The 17470-nt window shown below is 56.4% G+C and overlaps 2 protein-coding genes across 4 annotated transcripts; one reads left to right on the plus strand and one right to left on the minus strand.

The window, feature by feature from the left end:
- Positions 1-788: 788 nt before the first annotated feature.
- On the plus strand, positions 789-1820 carry COX6B2 (cytochrome c oxidase subunit 6B2). Of its 2 annotated transcripts, none has more exons than XM_075537451.1 (3): positions 789-897; positions 1523-1623; positions 1713-1820. In XM_075537451.1, exons 1-3 carry the CDS (start codon positions 789-791, stop codon positions 1764-1766), a joined length of 264 nt encoding a protein of 87 aa, XP_075393566.1. In that variant the 3' UTR covers positions 1767-1820. The 2 variants fall into 2 exon arrangements, 1 of the variants encoding a protein (XP_075393566.1); XR_012780879.1 differs by lacking the exon at positions 789-897 and adding an exon at positions 1105-1227.
- Positions 1821-3131: 1311 nt separating this feature from the next.
- KMT5C (lysine methyltransferase 5C) lies at positions 3132-8724 on the minus strand. Of its 2 annotated transcripts, XM_075537351.1 has the most exons (9): positions 8663-8724; positions 6864-6997; positions 6589-6754; positions 6199-6308; positions 5303-5466; positions 5172-5191; positions 4605-4741; positions 4290-4480; positions 3132-4130 (listed from the first exon to the last, which is right to left on the minus strand). In XM_075537351.1, the coding sequence occupies exons 2-9, from the start codon at positions 6971-6973 to the stop codon at positions 3655-3657; spliced, it is 1374 nt and encodes a 457-aa protein (XP_075393466.1). In that variant the 5' UTR covers positions 6974-6997; positions 8663-8724; the 3' UTR covers positions 3132-3654. The 2 variants fall into 2 exon arrangements, with proteins under 2 accessions (XP_075393466.1, XP_075393468.1); XM_075537353.1 differs by lacking the exons at positions 6589-6754; positions 8663-8724 and having other exon boundaries at positions 6864-6988.
- Positions 8725-17470: the final 8746 nt, after the last annotated feature.

A 17470-nucleotide genomic window follows, 5' to 3' on the forward strand; every position in this document is an offset into this window, starting at 1 on the left:
CTCGCTCTCTCCCTCCAGCATGCAGCAACCTCGGGATTTTTAACAGCAAAAACCAGGGGATTCAACTTCAGTTGAAGGAGAGCGCAGTGCAGCCAGGTACCCCTGAGGCCCTGAAGACCTGCCTGACCCCCATGTCAGGACGCCAGAGACCTCACCTTCTCTCTTTCCTCTGCCTGCGCAGGTTCCCAAGGTTCAGCGCACCCTCACTGTAAGAAGCAGGGTGCTGAAGAAACGGGGCCGGGGCATTCTCCCTCTCCAGTAGAGACCAGAGCTATTTATAGATTCATTTATTGGGGGTGTCAGGGAATGGGACAGGGGCGAGCCCCAACAGTAATGCAGTTTCGCAGATTAAACGTGAAGCGGAGACTCAGCACGTGCCTTCCTCTTGCTCCACCTGTGAGGGCCCTAGAGTATACTGACTGGCCTTCCTGGTGGGTTTCTGACTCCAGGGTGAGGGGGGGTAGGGGTGTGGGGGCTGGGGGGTGGTGTCGGTTACATGCAGGAGGCCAAAGGGGGAGGGAGCAGGCTCCTCCACCGTCCTCCATTGGCTAGGGGATACTGGGAGGTTCCAGCCAATCGACCAAGGTCTGGGAAGCTGAGTCTGCGTGCTTCGGTGGGACCCCCACCCCCACCCCAGTCAGAGGAGCCAGGAACTCAGCGCAAGTAGCCATCAGCCTGGTGAGGCCGGAGGGCTGGGTGAGTTGGGGGGTGGAGCTGGGGGCTGGGGCAAGGGCGCCCCTACCCACGCAACCCCTTGTCCTGCCCCGCAGGACCCGCCTTCTCCGTGGATGTTGGATATCATCCAGAAACCCCCTAAGGGGAAATGGCCCACACCTCCCTTCGACCCTCGCTTCCCCAACCAGAACCAGACGCGGAACTGCTACCAGAACTTTCTGGGTGAGCGAGAGCTTAGGGTCGGGGTTAGAGGGTGAAGCCTCATCCGAAAAGTCTGACACCACTGCGGGCGTCCTGGGCTGACGGAGGCAGTTGGGGTGCAGGGCAGGTGCCAGTGAGACCTAGAGGGGCGGGGCTAAGAATGGAGGGGGCGGTGGCCTCTCCTGTCGGGGCGGGGCCAGAGGGAAGAGGCGGAACCTGGGTTGGCATGGGACACCTGGAGTGTAGGAGCATGGGATGTGGGAGGGCCTGGAGTGTGGGGGCGGGGCCTGGCCAAGAGGGAAGAGCAGACCACGGCCGCAGGCAGAGAATTGGGGGAGACCAGACCGAAAGGTAAGAGGGAGGATGTGGAGCAAGGCCGCTAGGGGAGGGGGAGCGGGATAGGGCGGGTTTGGGGGCGAGAGGGCGGGGCGCGGCCGGGAGCCTAGGAGGTGCCTAGGGTGAGGGGTGGAGCGAAGCCGAGAGTGAAGGGGTGGGTCTTAGGAGTGAGGGGGCAGAGCCAGACAGGGAAGGGCGACAAAGCTAAAGGGAAGGGACGGAGGTCCTGTGGTGGGTGGGGCTTGTCCCGGGGAGGGCCAAGGCGTGTGGGCGTGGCTTGTTGCATGACCTGACCCCGCCCCTCCTGCAGACTACCACCGCTGCATGAAGACCATGAGCCGGCGTGGGAAGAGCACGCAACCTTGCGAGTACTTTTTCCGCGTGTACCACTCGCTCTGCCCCATCAGCTGGGTGAGGGGGTCGAGCGGGGCCGCAGCGGGGCCGGGGGTGGGCTCCAGTCGGGCTGAGCCGCTCTGGACTACCCTCTACCCCCTCCCCAGGTCCAGCGCTGGAATGAGCAGATCCGAGACGGCACCTTCGCGGGCAAGATCTGATTGTCCAGCGTTGGCGACCTCCGCCCCCAGGCATAAATAAAGCCATGGTGTTGCCGGCGCTCCTCTGGACTGTCTGCCCAGGATGGATGGGAGCCGTTTTTCTAGGGGGTTGCTCAGGGCGCCAGGAGTGAACCGGGTGCTCTGCTGACGGGGGTGGAGGTGGGAACCGGCCGAGCCCCCCCTGAGGCTCTCCAGCATCCCACAGGCCGCAGTTTCCTTCACCGGAGACCACCTGGCCGACCGCTCTGGATCGCTTCCACCCCCCGCCGGCTTTCCTATCTCCCCACCTTAGTTCTTCCCTTTCCCCTGTGAAAATCTTCACTGGTAACAGCCTGGAAGGGGGAGAGGAGTGTTGGACCAAGTGAGAAGTTGAACTCTTTCCTGTTGGTCTGCCAACGTGGAGGTGGCGGGGCTTAAACCCATCAGCATCCACTATGGGGCGCTTTACTGTCCTGTAGGGTTGCGATGATTCCTTACGGGACTAGGTCGGTCTGCTAGAGACGCCAACCCATTGTTAGCAGAGAACACCCCGCCAGCAAACCACCAGGGATTCCCAGTTCCCAAAGACAGTTGGTTGCGTCTTGGGCTACTAAACTGCAAGGTCAGCAGGTCAAAACCACCAGGTGCTGAGGGAAAAAGAGGATTTTCTATGCCCTACACAGCTACAAGTGTTGCAACCTGATAGGGGCAGATCTACCCTGTCCTATAGGGCCAATATGAGCCAGCAATGTCTTTTGCTTAAAGGTGGCCACTACTGCTCAGGAGCGCTAGCTGTGCCACCTGAATGGATGGGGCTTTGACCTCCACCTTCCCTGAACAGGGCTGTTCCTTCTCAGCCCAGACTGACCCAGCCAGGTGTGTAATCTTATGGTGACCCCATTTCAGGGTTCTCCTGTGTCCCTTGACCCTGATTGGACAGGCAGGGTGCAGACTAGGCCACAGGGGGCTGACGGGGCAGGTGACACGAGGCTGGGCTGGTGGAGGAGAAAGGGCCGTTGCTGTCTATGCCACAAGAGGGGCTCACGGGGACATCACATAGCACTGTCACCTCCCAATGACCAAAGCCCTCCCAGCCTTCCACCCAGAGTGCCCTCCCCACTCCCCTCTTCACCCTGTAGCTAAGTGTCAGACCTCATGCCAGAGCATCTTAAAACTCAGGCCTCCCTCGACCTGAAAAGGGACCAGAGTGACTGGAGGGAGAACCAGGTCGCAGCCACGGAGTCCCTTATTTCTCTGGGGCCACACACAGGGCAGCCCTCTGTCAGCTGATGGGAGAGGGGCAGCCAGTGCCCCGTGGGCCTGCTTCCCTTCCCTCCCCAGTGATGTGTCGCCCCTCTACATGGCATACTCAAAGGGGGCTGCTTAAAACAAGGATTTAATAAAAAGTTCAAGTGCTTCTAATCCTGGGCGGGCCGCGCTGGCGTGGGGGCGGGCCCTGCCCCCCAGTAGCACCAGGAGTAGCACCTTGAGACAGGCGAGGCTGCGCCTCCAGGCCCGCCCTTACACAGTTGCAGGGTGGGGCATAGACCCAGTAGCCCCATGGGCGTCCACGACTTGGGAGCCCCTACCCCGGCACAGGCTCCACCTCCTGAGGCCTTCTGGGGGTGCCCCCTATGGCTTTACTCCCTGGGGTGCGGCAGCCCCTGGGTCCTGAGGCAGGTGGGGGGGCAGCAAGGACCGGGGCTTCCTGCCGGGCTGGGCGTGGCTCAGGGATCAGCAGTCATAAGAGTCAGGAATCAGCTCCCCGGAGTTGTCCAAGCTGGCCCGGGCCATGTCAGAATGGGTCAGCGGTCAGCACCTTTCTAGAGGCTCCAGGTTCCTCCTTGAGATCAGTGGGTCCCCACGGGGACCTGGAAGGGGCCGCTTCTGCCCCCCAGGCACCATGCAGTCAGGGCTCGTCGCCTTTGACGTCCAGGTCGATGGAGCCGTGGCTGACCACCAGGCGCAGGCGCTTGGGTGGGGAGAAGGGGGTGAAGGCCAGGGCCTGCTTGGGGATGGGGTCAGGGCCCAGGCTGCTGGCAGGTGCGGCCGGGGCAGCGGGGGCCAGCCGGCTGAGGTCCACGCGCAGCACGTGGGGCAACCCATAACGGCGGGCCCAGTGCCAATCCTGCTGCGGGGTCCAGCGCGCGGGGGGCAGGTGATCCAGGGCCACGCGAGCCTCAGCCCGCAGGCGGCAGCCAGACCCACAACCTCCCCAAGGGTGCAGGGCGATGCGGACAGCGGGCAGGTTAGGGGGCGCGGGGGCCCGGCGAGGCCGCCGACGGCGGCGTCTCCGTGGGCGTGGCTGGGACAGGGGCTGCAGCAGCCACTGGAACCACATGGGCGTGACGGCATCAGGGTGACCAGGCAAGGGCTGGCAGAGGGCTGTGGGGGACAGAAGTAGGAGCAGCCTCAGGACCCACTGTTCCCAGTCCTCATCAATGTCACAGGGATAGAGGCAGACAAGGGCAGCAGCCGGTGGCCGTGGAGGGTGTGAGGGGCAACCGGGCAAGGGGTGGGGTGTGGGGTGCAGGCCCTGCTCACCACAGAAGAGCTCCGGGTGAGCCAGGGATGGGTGGGCGCAGGCACGCAGCCCTCTTAGGCCCCGCCAGCTGCGGCCCTCCTGGCCTTGCTGCAGCCGCCGCTTGGTCTCCCGGAGTTCATACTTGTCAGGGGCCTGGGGCGGGGCCAGCCCGAGCTCCTTGGGCCGCAGCCGGAAGGCCCCCTCTCCTTTCCTGGGATGGAGGTGGGTAGGTGGGTGGGGGGTACAGGAGAGTGGGCGGGGCAGGGGCTTGGCTGGGCCCTGCCCTGCCCATGCACTGCCCGCGGCCCGCTGGCCCCGCCCTGCCCCGCCCCCACCTCTCGCAGGTGTAGCACTCGCAGTGTTCATTCTTCTCCCCGAAGAAGCCCTCGCCGTAGAAGCACGTCACTTCGTCCCCTGGCTCAATGTCGCGCAGCACCTTCACGCAGGCCGCGTTCCCTTCTGCCGGCACAAACTGGGAGGCCATGCTGCTCAGCGCCCGCCCTGGAGTCACCACACTGGCGCCTCCAGGTCCCTCGGCCCCACTCTGGGCTCTGCCCACCTCAGGCCACCTGTCCCCTCGGGCTGACACACACCTGGGGGCCCTCCTCTCTAGCCCTGCCACTCCCCGAGGCAGCGTGTGGGGAGCCCAGGAGGCTGGGATACAGCTTCATGGCCTAAGACGGCAGTGAAAGTGACCCGTCACCACCTCCACTTCAGGGAGCCCTCATGGCTCTCCACAGGAAAGACAAGGTGGTTTTGAATTGGTGACCTTGCAGTTAGCAGCCCAACGTGTAAACACTATGATCAGGTCATGGTTACAGCCCAGAAACCCCTGGGGGGCAGGCCGTCAGCCTCTGAGGTCACCTTGAGCCAGAGTAGCAAGCGGGAGGTGGCTTACTTACCTTACAGTTGGGTTTGCAGTCTGGAGCCATCAGGGGACGCCGTTGAGGGTAGGGGAGAGAAGAGGTAAGAAGCCAGGCTGGCCAGGAGACCCTGGCAGGGCCCCACCAGTCACCCCCACCCTGAGGCCCACCATGGTTGATGAAGGCGGCAGGGCCGAGCCACAGCTGGGCGCTGCGTTTGCGCGTGGAGTACATGATGCTGAAGTCGTTCTCACCAGCCCTCAGCAGGCCCTCGTCGGCCTCCCGCAGCTCCGCGATGCAGCCCACCAGCAGCTCCAGCTTCTCATTCTTTTTCCTGAGGGGGCGACAGACAGCACCCACCGTGAGCCAGTCGGTGGCCACCAGCCCCTGGACCAGAGGCCATCTGCACAAACCTGAAAGTCCTCCCCAGCTCCTAATCTCTCTACACGGGTCCTGGTTGGAGTCTGCCCACTCTCTCTGTGGCCTGGGGGATCTCCTCCTCCAGCCAATGACCCGACTGGTACACCCTGTACCTTCTCTGATAAGCAGGGAGAACAGGGCCTGGGAAGGACTGCAGGGCTAGGCCCTCTCAGTCCTGTCCTCACCCAGCCCTGGGGCACATGCAGGACTCGGGTGGACACGGAGGAAGGAAGAGGCAGCTGGGCAGCTCTCCTCTCTGGCCACTGGGATCCTGGGCTCCTCGCTGGGTCCACTTCTCCCAAGAGGGTCCTGGTGGATCTCCTTCCATAGTCTCTGGGGGCCCACTAGGTCCCCTTCTGAGCCAGTAACATCAGGCTCCAGAGTGTGCTGGGCCTCTCCTCAGAGCCCCCACCTTGTCCTGCTCCCCTCAGCACTGCAAGTCATCTCCTTGGCACCTTTGTCCTCATGCCCCTCAGTACTCCCACCTCATCATTGTCCTCCCCTCAGCGCCCTTTAGCCTGTTTGCCACAATGTTTCCACCTTGTCGTCCTCCCTCAGCTCCCCCCCCATCCTTCTCCTTTTCCCCTCTGTACCCCAGCACCTCAGGACCCCCTCTCCGCCCTCTGGTCCTCGTCCTGCATCTCACCAAGATCGGGTAGACACAATCTTGGCCCCATTGGTCTCCATGGAGTAGCGGGTACAGGGCAGGATGGTGAAGCCGCTCTCAGGCAGGAAGGCTCGGAGGTAGCGATAGATCTGGGGGAGGTGAGGGAGTGGGCAGGGTGAGGAGGCCGGCAGGCAGGGATGTCCACGGCCCTCTCTCCGGGGTGCTAGTCCTGCTCTGGGTCCTAGTCTTGCTGTGAGCTCTCACTTCCCCTCTGGGGGCTCAGTTTCCTCATCTGTCAAACGAAGAGGGGGGACTCCATCTCAGAGGGCCCCCCAACTCCCCTCTTCTCTGCTGGGTCTTCTGGGTCGGGAGGTGGGGTGGTGGGGGTGGTGGGTGGGGGCAGGGAAGGAAAGGGAAGGGCGCCCTCACGTGGGTCTTGAGGGCAGCCTCCTGCCGCGGGCCCCGGCTCTGGAAGTAGTGGCCCATCCAGCCTCCCAGCGTCAGGGCCCGGTACGCAGCCTCCAGGTCACGCTGCTTCAGGAAAGCCTCCAGCGCTGAGCGCAGGTGGTGCCGTCGCCGCAGGGGGGGCACGGGGCTGGGGGAGAGGGCACGCCTGGGTCCCAGGGCCTTGGCCTATGTCCCTCCTGGCCTTCTCGGCCCCCCGCCCCCCGGGGGGTGGTGTGAAAAGGCTGAGGCTGCCTCACCTGACGTTCATCTTGTGGGTGCGGAAGCCGAGGTAGGGGTCCAAGACAAGGCTGGTGGCCAGGTCGTCATTCTCACACAGTTCACGGGCGGTCACTCTGTCCGGCCCCATGGTGGTCCCCAGACCATGCTGCTCCTGCAGGAGGGCAGAGGACGCTCAGCTCGGCCTCAGCCAGCCGGTGACCATAGGAAGCTCAGGCTCCTCGGGACCACCAGCTGTAATGGCAGGAAGCAAGCAGGAAATGACCCAGCCTTGGGCACCATCAGTCCTCAGGTCCTCTAGCTCAGGACCCAACCCCCCAAACACGCACCCCGACAAGTACATACTCACACAGGCCCTGGCACACATGCACCCCACCGATAGCCCCCTTGCTGTGCACACACAGACAAGCACGGCATCACTCCTGACCCCATGTGTGCACGGTTGCGTGGGCTCTCTCTCTCTCTCTCTCTCACACACACACACACACACACACACACACACACACACACACACACACAGAGTCTGTGTGCATGTGCACACTCACTGACAAGTCCTTAAGGACCTGGGGCCCGGCTGATCAGCCTGCAGTCTGGGGGTCCCTAGGGCTCAGCCCTGTGGGAGGTGTCACTGGGGGAGGGGAGAGTGTGACCCCTCCCCCCACCCCAGGGATAAGGGAGTCCCCGCAGCCAGGGGGGGAGGGTGAGCCAAGGAGAGAAGCCAGCACCTGCTCCCTCTGGTGAGGGGCGAGGGAGCAGAAGAGGTGGGAAAAGGGGGAGCAGAGGAGGAGGCACCCCAAGTGGAGAGGATGGGAGTGAGAACCCAGAGGGTGTGGGGCACAGAAGAGGAGAGAGGGACAGGGGACAGGTGGGAGAGGCAAGGACAGGGGCAAGGAGTGGACTGGGATCTTGCAGGGACTGGGAGGCCCTGGGCAGGGGCTGGGACAAGAATAGGAGTCACGTGGGCTGAAAGAGCGGGGATGTGGTCTGGAGGGGGGAGGCGTCTGGGGCTGCACAGAGGAGCCTGGGGGTGCTGATCAGGCCTGGGGGCTAAGAGGAGGTGGAGGCGGAGACAGAGGGGAGCCCCAGAGCGTCCAGGGAAGGGACTGGATCAGAGGCAAGCAGAGAGGGCCGCCTTCGGTGCAGGGAGGGCCTAGGGGAGATCTGCGGGTGCAGAGGGCCAGGGAAGGCCTGGGGTGCATGGAGGGCCCTGGGCGGGCAGTGATTTCCCAGGACAGGTCGGAGGGCCCAGGGTGTGTAGGGGGGGTGGGCAGAGGGGGCCTGGAAGTCCAGCCAGAGGCCCCCAGAGCATGAGGGGACCTCAGGAAGTCCCTGGGGTTCCAGGGAGAGTTCCGGAAAGATCCACTAGAAGGAAGGATCCAGGGGCCACTGTGCTCGGACTCGGGGGTGCTTCCAAAAGTTCGCGGGCCAGTGGAACGGGGTATCTCCTGGAACTTTCGGAAGCACTCTCCTACAAAGCGGTTGGAGGCCAAAGGAGGGACCAGGGGACGGATGTGGGGGTCTAAGGAGGGGCCCCAGAACTCAGACGAGGGGTCCGGGGTGCAGGGAGGGGTCTGGACGTCCGAAGGAGGTCCTAGGGGTGCCGGGAAGGGTCTGAGGCTTCAGGGACAGGGCTGGCCAGGAGCCACCGGGAAGGGGTTGGGGACACAGGGAGGCCAGGGCCCGAAAGGTGAGGCCCCTTCACGCGCCCAGGGCCCGGCGGGGTGGGGGACAGTCGGGGGTGGGGGCGACTAGGAGCCAAGACGGCGCAGAGCGGGGTCTGTGAGGGGGTTCAAAGGTCGGGCCCCGCGCCGCCCCTCACCCGCTTCTCCTCCTCCTCCTCCTCAGGGGCACACGCCGCCGCCACCACCACCTCCCACTGCCGCCTCCAGCTCTCGTCAGATGCGGTCGCCGCGCCTCTAGTCTGCCCCGCCGAGCCCGGCCCGCCCCCCACGGGAATCCTGGCTTTCTATTGGCCAACGCCGCCGCCACTTAGCAGTCGTTATGGAGCTCGCGCCTCTCCCATTGGCTAAAGCTCACTCGGGCTCTCCCAGCCCGTCCCCCGCCAATGCCCCGACAAAACCTTGCCCCGCCCGCGCAGCCGTCAGGACCCGCCAACTACTGCTACTGGCTCACGAAGCTATCCTTCCTCGGTAACCATGGAGACGTGACCCCGCCTCCGCCGCCACCGGGGCTCTCAGAGGACGCCCTCATTGGCCCGCAGCGCTGTCGCTCCGGGCTAAACTCGGGTTGGGTCAGGTTATTCAGGTCCCTGAGGAAAGAGAGTGGGCTCGGCCGAATCCACTGCTCGCATGTGATTGGCTGGCCTTGGCACGACTCGTCTTTTCATTGGTTAACGTCTCCGCCCGTCCCCAGCCCTTCTCTCTTTGAAGAAACCTGCGTCCACAGTGGGGAGCAAGAAATGAGGGTGCGGGTTAAAACAAAACAAAACAAAACAAAAAACTAGGATGAGGATGCGCACGCACCTCCATCGCCCCGCCCAGCGAGGCCTGCGTTGCCAAGGCAACAAGACTTTATTGACAACCCAGCCTGTGCACAAAGGACTCCTTCCTCCCATCCTCTCCTTCCCAGGCTGCCCGGTTTCCCCGTCACACAGCCCGTTTCCTTTTTTAATTAAACATTGACCCCCCCCCACCCCCGAGGCCTTCTCAGAGAGGAGCGAGTGGGCAGGAGGAAGATTGGGATGTGGGGTTGGGGAAGCTTTGGGAGCTAGGTGTCCCTCTCGCTCGGGGCGCTTCTCGAGGGGCACCCCCTCCCCTTTGGGATGGGCCCTGAGCTCCCACCCGGGAGGCAAACGTCATTAGCCTCCGCTGGCAACCCCAACTAGAATTGCGGACTCCGCGCGGAGACCTCGGTCTTTGTTTGGCTCGCTGCTGTGCTTGTCCGTGCCCGTGGAACAAAGCGAGAGCCGCTTAGTAGGGGCTTCATCAATATTTATGGCTGAATAAATGAGTGTGAGATAGGGACCAATAGGGAGGTAGCCGAGGGAACCACATGGAGGAGGCAGAGGCTCACCACCTCTGGGCCTCTGAGAAACCAGGAGTCCTTAACACCTTCCCAGGTGTGGTGGGCTACTTTGGTTCTGGTGACCCGGAAGTTGTAGCGCTCTCACCTAGTTGGAAAGGGAGGCAGTTCGAACCCATCAGCACCTCCACGGGAGAGAGATGTAGCCATCTGATTCCAGAAAAGGGCTGCAGTGTCTGAAACCTTATGGGGCAATTGTACTCTGACCTACAGAAAGGAAAAAACTAAACAAAACGAAAACTCACCGCCATCAAGTCGATTGCCGACTCATAGTGACCCTACAGGATAGGGTAGAACTACACTTGTGAGTTCCTGAGACTGTAGCGCTTTTTCTCCCCCTTTGTGTACACATTTAGTTTTATTGTAACAAAGCAACCTGTACACTTAAAAAATCATTTTATTAGGGGCTCATATAACTCTTACCACAATCCATATATACATCAATTGTGCAAGGCACATTTGTACATTCATTGCCCTCATCATTCTCAAAATATTTGCTCTCCACCTAAGCCCCTGGTATCAGCTTCTCATTTTCCCCCTCCCTCCCATGAACCCTTGATAATTTATAAATTATTATTTTATCATATCTTTCCCTGTCAGACATCTCCCTTCACCCACTTTCTGTTATGTAGACCCTTATAATCGGTTCCCCCTTTCAAACACACCCTCCCAGTATGGCCTCTCTCACCACTGGTCCTGAAAGGATCATCCGCCCTGGATTTCCTGTGTTTCCAGTTCCTATCTGTACCAGTGTACATCCTCTGGTTTAGTCAGATTTGTAAGGTAGAATTGGGATCATGATAGTGGGTGGGGAGGAAGCATTTAGGAACTAGAGGAAAGTTGTATGTTTCATCATTGCTACACTGCACCCGGTCCATCTCCTCCCCACAACACTTCTGTAAGGGGATGTCCAATTGCCTACACACGGGCTTTGGGTCTCCACTCCCCACTCCCCCTCATTCACAATGATGGTTTTTTTTTTTTTTGTTCTTTGATGCCTGATACCTGATCCCTTCAACATCTCGTGATCACACAGGCTGGTGTGCTTCTTCCATGTGGGCTTTGTTGCTTCTGAGCTAGATGGTCACTTGTTTACCTTCAAGTCTTAAGACCCCAGGCGCTATATCTTTTGATAGCCAGGGAACATCAGCTTTCTTCACCACATTTGCTTCTTCACCCACTTTATCTTCAGCGATTGTGTCGAGAAGGTGAGCATCATGGAATGCCAGTTTAAATGAACAAAGTATTCTTGCATTGAGGGAGTACTTGAGTGGAGGCCCAATGTATATCTGCTACCTAATACTAAACCTATAAATATATACACATAGATCTATTCCCCATCCTCATATATAAACATATGTACATGCCTTTATTTAGACCTCTATAAATACCCTTTGCCTCCTAGTTCTTTCCTCTATTTCCTTTGACTCCTCTTGTCCCACTATCATGCTCAGCCTTCATTTGGGTTTCAGTAATTCCTCTTGGTTACATTACCCTTGATCATGCCCTACCAGGCCTCCTACACCCACCTGACCACCGATTTGGATCACTTGTGGTTCCCTTGTCCCTGGGTTTGTTTACACCACTACCTTTCCCCCCACCACCCCTTCTCCCATGTTTCCACCAGAACTGTCGGTCCCATTGTTTTTTTCCTCCAGATTGTTCATCCAGCCTATATTATTTAGACAGACCTGCGGAGATAATAACATGCACAAAAATAAGACAGAACAAAACCAAGCAACAAAATAAAACAAAACAACAACAACAACAACAAGCCAATGAGAAAACAAAACATAATAAGAAAGAAAAGCTTGTAGTTAGTTCAAGGACTGTTTGTATTCCTTCAGGTGTATTCTCTACTCGAGTCTGTTAGGGCTTCAAGCCCTGGGCCCAAAGTCTATTCTTGGTACTCCCTGAGGACTTTGCCGCTCCGCTCCCCCTGTTCCTCTGCTGCACCCCCTAGTGTCCCACCTCAGTGTGGTGGGATCCAGTACTGGCCCCTGTAGGGCTATGAGTCAGTGAGGGATGTTGTGTTAGGTACCTAGCACAGGGACTGGGGCATCCATTATGCATGCTCAGAGGTTTGAGCTTCTGGCCAGGAAGAGGTGGTACATCTAGGTAGGCCTTACACGTGGATTGGCCCATCTAAGCCAGGTGAATTTGATTCAGCCAATAGGGTCTGCCAGTATTGGCGACCACACCTCCCAACAGGGCCCCTGAAAAGGTCAAAGGTTTTGCTCTGGGCGCTCTCTCTTTCCTAGCTGCTGCTACAGGAAGCTCCAGAGCAGCCAGGCTGAAGTTCCGTAACTGTGCCGCTGACTCTGTCTGGCTTGAGTTCCATTTACTGTAGAACCTGAAACTGCTTCTGTTCTCTATAAACCCACTTGGATCCCAAACCAGGCTCCGGTGTGAATTCTTTCTTTCTTTCTTGCGGAGCCAAGGACCGAGGTGTAGCTCTCCCCTGAGAGATTTAACAGTGTCTCATAGTGGGGCCGGCCCTGTGATCTTCTCTGCGGATTGGCTGCTCTGAGTGGGAATCAACCTGTACACTTGTAACGTTTAAGACTGAGGACCATCTTTCCAGTGACACAAGAAGAAAATGTTAAAATAAACAGTTAACAAAATTACAATAAAGAATGTCAATGCCAAAGAAGCTCCTACAGGTTCTGCAGTTTTCCCATCGGTGGACTCTTTCCTGGAGTAGATAGCCCCGTCTTTCTCCAGCCCAGTTGCTGGTAGCTTCAGACGCCTATCCTTGTGGAATTGCAGCTCAATGGACAACCATTCCGTCACTCAGGTTCCTGTCTAACCTACTGACCCCACGACACTTCCTTCCCACCCCTTCCCCAACTCCCAGGAGTAAACTTTTCTCTACTCCTCCCCTTCTCCAGCAGACACCTCCCCCCGCCAATCTCTCGGAGCCCACTCATCTGTCAGTTTGTCCAACTGCACTGGCTTGATAAGAAGTTCTGATAAGTTAGCATTGGGCTGCTAATCGAAAGGTGGGTGGTTCAAACCCATCAGCTGCTGTGTGGGAGAAAGATGAGGCTGATGTTCCCATAAAGATTTCCAACACCGAACTTACAGCCATCGAGTTGATTCTGATCCAGACTGACCCAATGGTGGTTTCCGACTGGTGACCTTGCCGTTGGCAGCTCCGTTGTAACTCCATACATCAAGAGGGTTCTTGCTTCGTAAAAATGTACTGTCTTGGAGACCTCATGTAGCAGAGGTTCTGAACCTTCCTAGTGCTGCCACCCTTTCATACAGTTCCTCATAAAATTATTTTGGTTGCTACTTCCTAACTGTCATGTTGCTACTGTGATGAATCATCATGGAAATAGCTGATAGGCAGGATGGATTTTCATTGTTACAAATTGAACATCATGAAAGCATCGTGATTCATCACAAAAACAATATGTAATTATATATTGTGGAATATTTATATCTAATGACACATAAATGACATTTTGTTTTGAAGCATGGTATAGTGTGGGTAACAGTCTCAATATAACAACAGTAAACTACATTGTTACATTTTGCCACGTCTGAGCAAAAAGCCAGCGTCAGTGGGAAGGTTGAGATAGCTTCTTTCTCACCACATCAGCATATCCGCATGTGGGTGGACCGGCTTGGAGATGGATAGAGGAGCGGTGTCTCGGTTCCTAAGACCATCGGAAATATGTGTTTTCCGATGGCCTTAGGTGACCCCTGTGAAAGGGTCATTTCACCCCCAAAGGGGTCACACCCCACAGGTTGAGAATTGCCCTGATACCTCCTTTTCTTGTTACTGTTATGTTATCCCCTGCTATGTCCTTAGTATGCCCCTTTCCTGTTGGGTGTATGCCTCTACCACAACCCCTTCTTGTTACGTATGCGCATGACGTGGCTTGCGTGCCCGAGATTATATAAGCTTGTGAGAGAATACGTTCACCCCTCACTCTGGTTCCGGTTGCCATGGGAGAGGGGAACAATTGCATGCCTTGTCTGTTGTTCCATTAATTTACCCTTCGATGACACAACCACCCCTTGGACCCATTTGATTGTGGAGGCCGGTCCCCGCCACATTTGTGGACTAAGGTGTGCCCAACCCAAGCCTCGACATCTTCAATTCCCTCACATGCACGTGAAAGCTGGACATTCAATAAGGGAGACCGAAGAAGAAGAAATGATTAGTTTGAATGAGGGTGTTGGTGAAGAATCTTGAAAATACCGTGGACGGCCAAAAGGATAAACAAATCTGTCTTGGGAGAAGAGCGCTCCTTAGAGTCAAGGATGGCCAGACATCGTCTTTAGACTTTGGACATGTTGCCAGGAGAGACCAGCCCCTGGAGAAGGACATCAGGCTTGGTAAAGTGGAGGGGCAGTGAACAAGAGGAAGGCCCTCGAGGAGGTGGCTGGACACCGGGGCTGCAGCCACGGCTTCAAGCACAGGAACCATTGTGAGGACGGTATAGAACCGTGCAGTGTTTTGCTGTGTTGTGCACGGGGTCGCTATGGGTCGGGACCAGCTCAATGGCACCTAACAGCAACATTGGGATAGTGGGCTGTTCCTGGGGCTACTAACCACAAGGTCAAAACCACCAGCTTGGAAACAGGAGGTTTCCTACTCCCGTAAAAAGTGACCTTCTTGGAAACCCACAGGGGCAGCTCTACTCTGTCCTCTAGAGTCGCTGTGAGTCAGAATTCCCTCCGCAGCAGCCACTTTATGGATTGGAATCAACTCCATGGCGATAGGTTTGGTTTGGGGCTGGTGGCTGGTTGGGATGCTGGAAGGTGGAACACAGACATTTCTGCACCAGCAGGATCAACCACCGCGGACTGGTTTCTGCGGAGCTTTCAAACTAAACATAGACAAGGAAGAAAAGCTGTGAGATCAGTTTCCATAAAACAGCCCAGGAAACCCCTATGGACCATAATAGAATATTGTCCAAGACAGTGTGGGAGGTGGGGAGGAGTCGAGGCAGTCAGGGTGCAGTGTAGTAATGACGAAACATACAACTTTCCTCTAGTTCCTAAATGCTTCCTCCCCCGCCCCCACTATCATGACCACAATTCTACCTTACAAATCTGGCGAGACCAGAGCATGTACACTGGTACAGATAGGAACTGGGAACACAGGGAATCCAGGACAGATGATTCCTTCAGGACCAGTGGTGAGAGTGGCGATAATGGGAGGGTGGGATAGAAAGGGGGAACCAATTACAAGGATCTACATATACCCTCCTCCCTGGGGGATGGACAACAGAAAAGTGGGTGAAGGGAGACATCAGACAGTGTAAGATATGACAAAGTAATAATTTATAAATTATCAAGGGTTTATGAAGGAGCGGGGAGTGGAGAAGGAGGGGGGGAAATGAGGAGCTGATGCCAGGTGCTTACGTGGAGAGCAAATATTTTGAGAATGATGAGGGCAATGAATGTACAAAAGTGCTTTACACAATTGATGTATGTATGGATTGTGATAAGAACTGTATGAGCCCCGATAAAATGATTTAAAAACCAAACCAAAACAAAAAGACAGTGTGGGAGAAAGATGAGGCTTTCTACTCCTGGACAGAGTGAGAGTCTTGGAAACCCACAGAGGCAGTTCCTCCCTGTCATAGGGTTGCTATGAGTTGGAAGTGAGTTTTTTGAGTTTGATGAGCGAGCCCCTTTGGTTGAGCTAAAACCTAAACCAAAGCCAATTCTGACTCACAGGGACTGCAGTAGTTACATAATGCCTTGTCAGCTTGAAGATATAGAAGTAAAGGGGTGGGGTTTAGCTTGTCAATCAGGTCACAGCTTGATGGTATCTCTTGGTGGGCATGGCCTTCTCATGAGGAACTTTCTCGCACTCGCTCTCTCTCTCTCTCTCTCTCTCTCTCTCTCTCTGCCTTGGTCTTCCTGTTGACAAGTCACACAACGACTTGCTGAGACCCACAAGAGCTCTCTCTTGCTCCTTCACCTTCCTGTTGACAAGACACATTGAGTTGAATGGAGACCTGTTCCAGCCTGTGCTGCTTCCACCGCCATTGGATCCACAAGACTTTGCACCCACCGGCCTGTGATCTTTTAAAAACCTTTTTTTAAAAATATCATTTTATTGGGGACTCTTGCAGCTCTTACAACAATCCATAAATCAATTGCATCAAGCACATTTGTACATATGTTGACATCGTCATTTGCAAAACATTTTCTTTCTACTTGAGCCCTTGGTATCAGCTCCTCTTTCTTTCCCTAGCTCCCCCACCTTCCCACATGATCAATTTTTTAAAATTTTCATATCCAGACTGTGATCTTCCTGCATTGGCATCGTTGTACTTGACTGGGTGAGTCTGAAGAGAGATTTATGGGCCGGTAATGGTCTTATGGGCTAAGATCAGATTGATGGACTTGATCTAGATGGACTGGGGTGTTTTCATGATATACAATCACTGTTTGATGTAAAGCTCTCTCCCACACCTATATAAGTGTCAATGAATTAGTTTTTCTAGTCAACTCGGACTAACGTGGTGACCCTCACTCGGAAGACGCTGACTACAATGACTACTATGCCCACTGACCACAATGACTACTATGCCCACTGACCACAATGGGCTTGAGCATGGCAGGGACAATGTAGGCAGGGCAGGACCCACCAACAGTTTCAATCCATTCCCATGAGGTTGAGAGTAAGGATAAACTCTCAGGAGCTCCAGGAAAGGCTCCCACCAACCCCGGGGACCCTGTTCCGTGGAAAGTGGCCCCACCTCCTGAGCTTCCGTGAACTGTCAAAAGCCCTTTCCAGAAGGGAATTGGTTTTTCCAGGGCCTTTGCATGCAACTGGGAGCCCAGGGGTGAACCAGGGCTTGCATGGAGCTGCCCTCTGGGTGATGCTGAGGACAGACACGGACATGAGTGGTCTCGGTCCAGGGTGATCCCCAATGCAAAGTTACTTGGTCCTTGCCCAGGAAGGAGGGATCTCCAGTTCCATTGGGAAACAGGCTTCCAATCCAAGGAGGCAGAAATGTACATGCGTGTTAGTCCAGGTTGACTAGAGAAACAAATCTAGAGACATTCATCTAGGTATAAGAAAAAGCTTTCTATTACAGAGTAATTGTCTATTAAGAAAACAGCCCAACCTAGTCCAGATCAAGCCCATAAGTCCGATATTAGCCCACCCATCACATTCTAGACCTTAAATCCCTCTTCAGACTGATGCAGCACATGCAATGATGCAAAATGCTGGAAGACCCCAGGCTGGTGGGTGCAAAGTCTTGTGGATCCAGTGGTGGTGGAAACATCTCCAGGGCTCTCGCAGGTCTCTGTGTGGCTTGTCAACAGGAAGGTGAAGCAGAGAGAGAGGGAGGCCGGTCTTCAGAAAGCCATTTATCTCAGCCACCCTCCAAACAAGCTTTGACCCGACTGACAAGGTAAATGCTACCCCTTTCCTCTTAATACCCTCATGTTGATGCAAGATCTTGTAACTACCCCAGGACCCCTCTAACGGAGTATCAGGGAGAACCTGGTGGCATTGTGGTTACGTATTGGGCTGCAAGGCCCACAGTTCAAAACTACCCACTGCTCCACAGGAGAAAGCCAAGGCTTTCTACTCCCCTAAAGA

The sequence above is a fragment of the Tenrec ecaudatus genome, chromosome 18 (genome assembly GCF_050624435.1).
Source record: "Tenrec ecaudatus isolate mTenEca1 chromosome 18, mTenEca1.hap1, whole genome shotgun sequence".
In the NCBI taxonomy this organism is placed as follows: domain Eukaryota; kingdom Metazoa; phylum Chordata; class Mammalia; order Afrosoricida; family Tenrecidae; genus Tenrec; species Tenrec ecaudatus.